The sequence below is a fragment of the Camelina sativa genome, chromosome 3 (assembly GCF_000633955.1).
Source record: "Camelina sativa cultivar DH55 chromosome 3, Cs, whole genome shotgun sequence".
Classification (NCBI taxonomy): Eukaryota; Viridiplantae; Streptophyta; class Magnoliopsida; order Brassicales; family Brassicaceae; genus Camelina; species Camelina sativa.
The window spans coordinates 4,473,058-4,477,892 of NC_025687.1; the positions used below are offsets into that span (position 1 = coordinate 4,473,058).

A 4,835-nucleotide genomic window follows, 5' to 3' on the forward strand; every position below is an offset into this window, starting at 1 on the left:
TTTTTAAAAAAAAAAAAAAAAAAAACCTTTATTGTTTTTGTTACTAGTGCCCTCAAAGTTCACGTCACAAGTTAAACAACCCACAATTAATGGACCAAAAGATGAAAAGTAATTCACAAATTTCAATTGGATACTCCTCTGTTGTACTTGTCTTAATTTAATGTCTTCTTCCCCACCAAAAGAAAATAATTTATCCCCATTATATCTAAATATATATATGTTTTAATTGTTTACAACTCAATCATATAACACAATACTACTAAATTTAGATCCGAATTGTAACACAACTCATACAAGTCTCTCTAGCTATGAAAATGTAAAGAAAAATACCTTTTGTCTACGTCTAATTCATTGCGTGCAAATGTAGAAAACTCATGTTCTTGTCGTTTATATGACCTTTGTACCCACCAAACGAACTTTCTTCAAGCTTGATGATTGATTTATTATACTTATATCATATATGTATGGTCAATAATTTCCACGGCTAGTATAGAAAGGACTAGTCCACTGATCCAATCTCTTATAAAATATCTGGGCCAAGATTCTGATTTGTTATAAACATTTGCTTTGATTTGTTTGCTAATATGTGTATCCATTGTTATCATTTTTTATTTACTACTTAAAAAGTACTGTATGTTACGCAATATTTTATTGTTAAGGATTTGAAACAAACCGAGAACTATTTGATGGAGCCTGAGATGGTCAGTAGAAGCGATCCGGTCATATTTGACCTAAGCCTCTCTAGATAATCATGGGGTTAATCTTCTTTTCATGACTATAACTTGAAGAGTTTGGACACACAGTTATGAGTTATGACATAGACAAATAAAAGCCTAGAAGGCATTACTGGTCATATTTAGTGAACCAATGTCGTCGGTTCTTCAACTCCTGCAAGTACTGAAGTTTATAAGGTCAAAATAACGACATAAGAGTTTAAGTGATAACAACTAACATATTGTGATGAGACGCTTAACTGAGTTAAGTCTTATACACGATTTGTTGAGCACTCTGAATCAGGCTGGTTCATCAACTCTTTGCACTTGTCCTGCAAAAGACTGGCGATTTTATTCACTGATGGGTTTAAAGTTTGGAACTACTTCGTCGCTGAACCAATGAATAAGCTATATGATATGAGAGTTTTTTTAGGAATCTGAGTGCAACAAAGGTGCTACAAAAAGCTAGGATTGTTTGTGAAAAATGCATACTACATACTTTGGCTGATGACAAGTGTTGTGAAGATGTTGATCACATTGAATTTGTAGATAATGATTTCAATGTTTTTTTGTTCACTACTTCACTTCTATCAACAATTGTAAGCAGCAAACAAAGAGAAAATCCATTTAACTTGCCTCAATCTCAAAGTGGATATGGTTATTATTACTCTGCCAATTGCCACCGACTGTGTTATGCTGCAGGTACTCAGCCGAATCCAGTTGATGATCATCATCTTGTATCGATATGCAGTCTGGGTTTTGGTGCTGACAACTAGGAGACGCTGATGGAACAACTTTTTCTGCAGTAAGAAGTAACTGAGAATCTGGTTTGTGTGAAGTTGTAACTCTAACGTTAGGGTTTTATGTTGTTTCTGGTGATATCTAATTCTAAGGGAAGGAAAAACAAAAAACAAAAGAAGAGATGAGAACAGACCTGAGTTTTCTTGAGAATGCATAACAGGAGCTTCACATTGAATATCCTCCATTTTGTCAACTGAGTTATTGTGCCTAGTTAGCCAATCAAAGAGGGATAAGCATTGATTTGGACTATTTAAAAAATTGAGACAGAAAAGCCACCGAGTTCATTCCTTAGACCCTTAAAAAGGTAATTATTGTATCATATCATGTCCATTAAGAGAATTCTTATGAAATCTATCTCCCCCTGGACCAGTACGGAAAAAAGAAGATGGTTAAGTGATTTAACAGACCTGGATCTTTTGTTACTCTCATCGGCACCTTGTTCGAATGTCAGTATTGATGTGAACACCCTTCTATCCTGTCATATCAAGAGAATGAATGAAGATTTAACATAACACTTTGATCATTCAAATTCAAAGTTCACCACTAGACTATTATCCAAGGATAGAATGTTAATAATAGAATCTTTCGATTATCTGTTACCTCTCGAGTCATAAGGGATGCAGACTCCTGAACCCGCTGTAAAATCATCTCCAAACTCTTCACTTCAGAATGCAATGCCTAAACATTTGAACACTTTTTATAGAGACTGTTGAGGATGCAAAAAACGATCAAACTCAGTAGTAGACAGCTATATATCTCCTTTCCTACCTCTTTTTCAGAAATCAAGTTCTCCACAACTAAATCTTTCACCTGCAAAGTTTTCTGAAGGTAAGGCTAGTCAAGTAAACATGGATGTGGCAAATGCTTAAAGAGCAATGATCTTGCATTAGTTCCCTTCTTTAAATAGGCTGTAAAACATGCAAACTCTGATATGGATATCTCTTCGATTTGATGTTGATATTCGTTTTTAATCTTTTCTGCTTCCAGCTGAGCCGCAAGCTCTGATATTATAGTCTCCTTCCTCTGCAATTCCGTTTCCTGATATTTAATGTTCTCTTCTAAACTTCTGATTTTCTCTGCATAAGTAAAGATTCTAGAAATCATTGTCTTCAAAAGTAGATTAAAAATTACCGTAGGAAAAACTATCAGGTAACCTATGAACAATCAGGATAGCATCAGCGCAGATTCAATGAAAAGAAACTCACCTACAAACACTTTTTCATATGTAGTGACGTGGTCCATTTTCTCTTTCAAGCCACTCACTGAAACACAAGAAACAACAGAAACACAATCATTGCATAGGGGGAAGCCGTGAAAGCATTAAGTATATTGGAAGCATATCTTCAAGCAGAATTAGCAAGAGATCTACATGCCTACATCTTCTTTTTGATCCACAAGGCCCTGAACTTCGTGTATAACCTTTTTGATTGTCGATGCCTCTTTCTCAATTGAATCAAACAATGTAAGATGAGAGGTTATCTTCTCGTTTAAAATAGCGATCTTCCTATCCCTGGCTTCAATTGAACATTTCATTTCACAAAACGACTCCTGCATACACACCACCACTTCACAATCCCCAAAGCGAAAAAATGTATCCATATACACAATTCATCTGTTCATCCATCATGGAGATGATTCTCTAAGCTAATTCTACTACCCAGACGACGATGAGACATGTACCTGGTAAGCATTTAAGAAGTTTTCTCGTGATTGAAGCAGGTTTTGGATAGTAGTCTTCAATTCGTTCTGCTTGTTTTCCAGCAAACTATAGTCGTTCTGAAGGTAACTCACCTGCAAAAATCAATTAAAACTTTCACAAAACTCCATATCTTACTGTTAACAGATTCGCAAAAACAAAATAAAAATCTTACAAACCTTCCTCTCGAGTGCCTCCTGTGTTTCTCTAGAAGAATCTACCTCAGCTTGCAGCTCCTGCACTTTCCTGCTGTATTCCTCCTCCGTTTGCTTCTGTCTCTGTATATCGACGCACAAAAACGACATGGTCTCACGGATTCACGAACTCAGAAACGAAAAAAAAAAAAAACAAGAGTTAAATTGATCGGAAAACCTGATTCGCAAGAATAATCTGATATGTGACTGATCTCTCCCTTTCCTGCCAAAAAAAATCGCCGGTAGTAAAGAGAAAGAAAAATTAACACGAATCCAATAAGATGTATAGAAAACCTCATTCTTCTTACACGTAGATCTCGCACTTCTCCGATCATTGACTGAAGCTGCAATCTGAATTTTGACAACTTGAGCAGCTCCATTTTTTATGGGTTTCTTCTTCCTCCGCAATTTGAATTTCGACCGCCAGAAAAATGTCAACAAGGGGGAAGAATTAGGTCGTCGGAATTGCCAAAACCGATATAATTAATTATTCTATGGGTCTAATCCTAAATGGGCTTTAAGTCCTTCGGAATATAATTTTACAAGCGCGAAGATACGAAATTTCCAAATTATCAAAACTATCACACACATTAAAATAAAATAGAGAAATAAATCAGTAACGTTCATCGTGTTCTTAATACAACCTTGAACTAAGTAATTGTAAATCTTTCTACAAAATTTGTTGTGTTATATAACAATATTGATGTTGAATTCACTATCCTTCAAAAACAATTGTAAAACATGTTTTACTATCCTAGAAAGAGCTTAGATACGCCGGCACTTATCTATCGAACATTCAAACTTAAAAAATACTATACCACCTTATGACCGGCAGATAAAAACATAGCTGTCACATTATTTGATCATCCGAAACATATTACTATGTCCGATCTCCATAACTTAAAATACAATAAAAAAACGAGATTATACAAGCATAAGATATATATATATATATATATATATATATATATAAGTTCACCCAACAATTGCCGCTGGAACTAGAGCAAAGCATACAAATTATACGGAAGGCCTTAGAGAAGAAACAACACCAAGGGCCATGTAACTTTTCATCTTCATCTTCATGTCCTCCTCTTCTTGTGCTTTCGCTACTACGCCTACAATGTTTTCGTATTCATCCAGAAAACCCAAGAATTCGAAAGATTATAAATCTCAACGTGTTCAGATAGATATCAAAACAGGCCTTTGATTGCTTGTTCACTCACTATGGTAGTAGCATCCTCATCCTCCTCCTCGTATTCCTTAATCATGGCAGCCTCGAGGAAGTAATTGTCGGTTGAATACTTCTCTCTGTATTCTTCCATGGGAATCTGCTCAAGGCGGGCGGAAAAGATCGGAATCTGCTTGAAAACAGCAATGAGTCAAAATTTCGGGAAACTAACAAATATATAGTTGGGGGGGGGGGGGGGAAAA

At 35.6% G+C, this 4,835-nt stretch overlaps 2 protein-coding genes across 6 annotated transcripts in view; both read right to left on the reverse strand.

Moving 5' to 3' along the window:
• On the reverse strand, nt 648-3,878 carry LOC104768761 (RUN and FYVE domain-containing protein 2-like). 4 transcript variants are annotated; one of them, XM_010492800.2, is made up of 14 exons: nt 3,713-3,878; nt 3,583-3,627; nt 3,390-3,488; nt 3,195-3,305; nt 2,888-3,062; nt 2,720-2,776; nt 2,454-2,590; nt 2,283-2,342; nt 2,115-2,192; nt 1,922-1,989; nt 1,648-1,721; nt 1,350-1,537; nt 975-1,045; nt 648-888 (listed from the first exon to the last, which is right to left on the reverse strand). In XM_010492800.2, the coding sequence occupies exons 1-13, from the start codon at nt 3,782-3,784 to the stop codon at nt 986-988; spliced, it is 1,224 nt and encodes a 407-aa protein (XP_010491102.1). In that variant the 5' UTR covers nt 3,785-3,878; the 3' UTR covers nt 648-888; nt 975-985. The 4 variants fall into 4 exon arrangements, with proteins under 4 accessions (XP_010491102.1, XP_010491118.1, XP_010491110.1 ...); XM_010492816.2 differs by having other exon boundaries at nt 650-888; nt 1,350-1,513; nt 3,713-3,877; XM_010492808.2 differs by having other exon boundaries at nt 821-897.
• The window catches only part of LOC104768785, a 1,165-nt gene continuing 570 nt past the window's right edge, over nt 4,241-4,835 (reverse strand). The window contains exons 3-4 of one of the 2 annotated variants that reach the window (XM_010492846.1): nt 4,628-4,762; nt 4,241-4,519 (exon numbers count right to left, since the gene is read on the reverse strand). In XM_010492846.1, coding sequence (XP_010491148.1) covers nt 4,514-4,519; nt 4,628-4,762 — 141 coding nt within the window. In that variant the 3' untranslated portion in view covers nt 4,241-4,513. Of the gene's footprint in view, nt 4,763-4,835 lie in introns of both variants that reach the window. The other variant, XM_010492837.1, reaches the window with a different exon arrangement.

Coding starts and splice junctions, on each gene's coding strand:
- LOC104768761 (XM_010492800.2), bottom strand. CDS start 3,784: ATGGAGCTGCTCAAGTTGTCAAAATTCAGATTGCAGCTTCAGTCAATG. Junction 2,343..2,453: donor ATCAACATCAAATCGAAGAG/ATATCCATATCA, acceptor GACTAGCCTTAC/CTTCAGAAAACTTTGCAGGT. Junction 1,046..1,349: donor ATATCCACTTTGAGATTGAG/GCAAGTTAAATG, acceptor AGTCTTTTGCAG/GACAAGTGCAAAGAGTTGAT.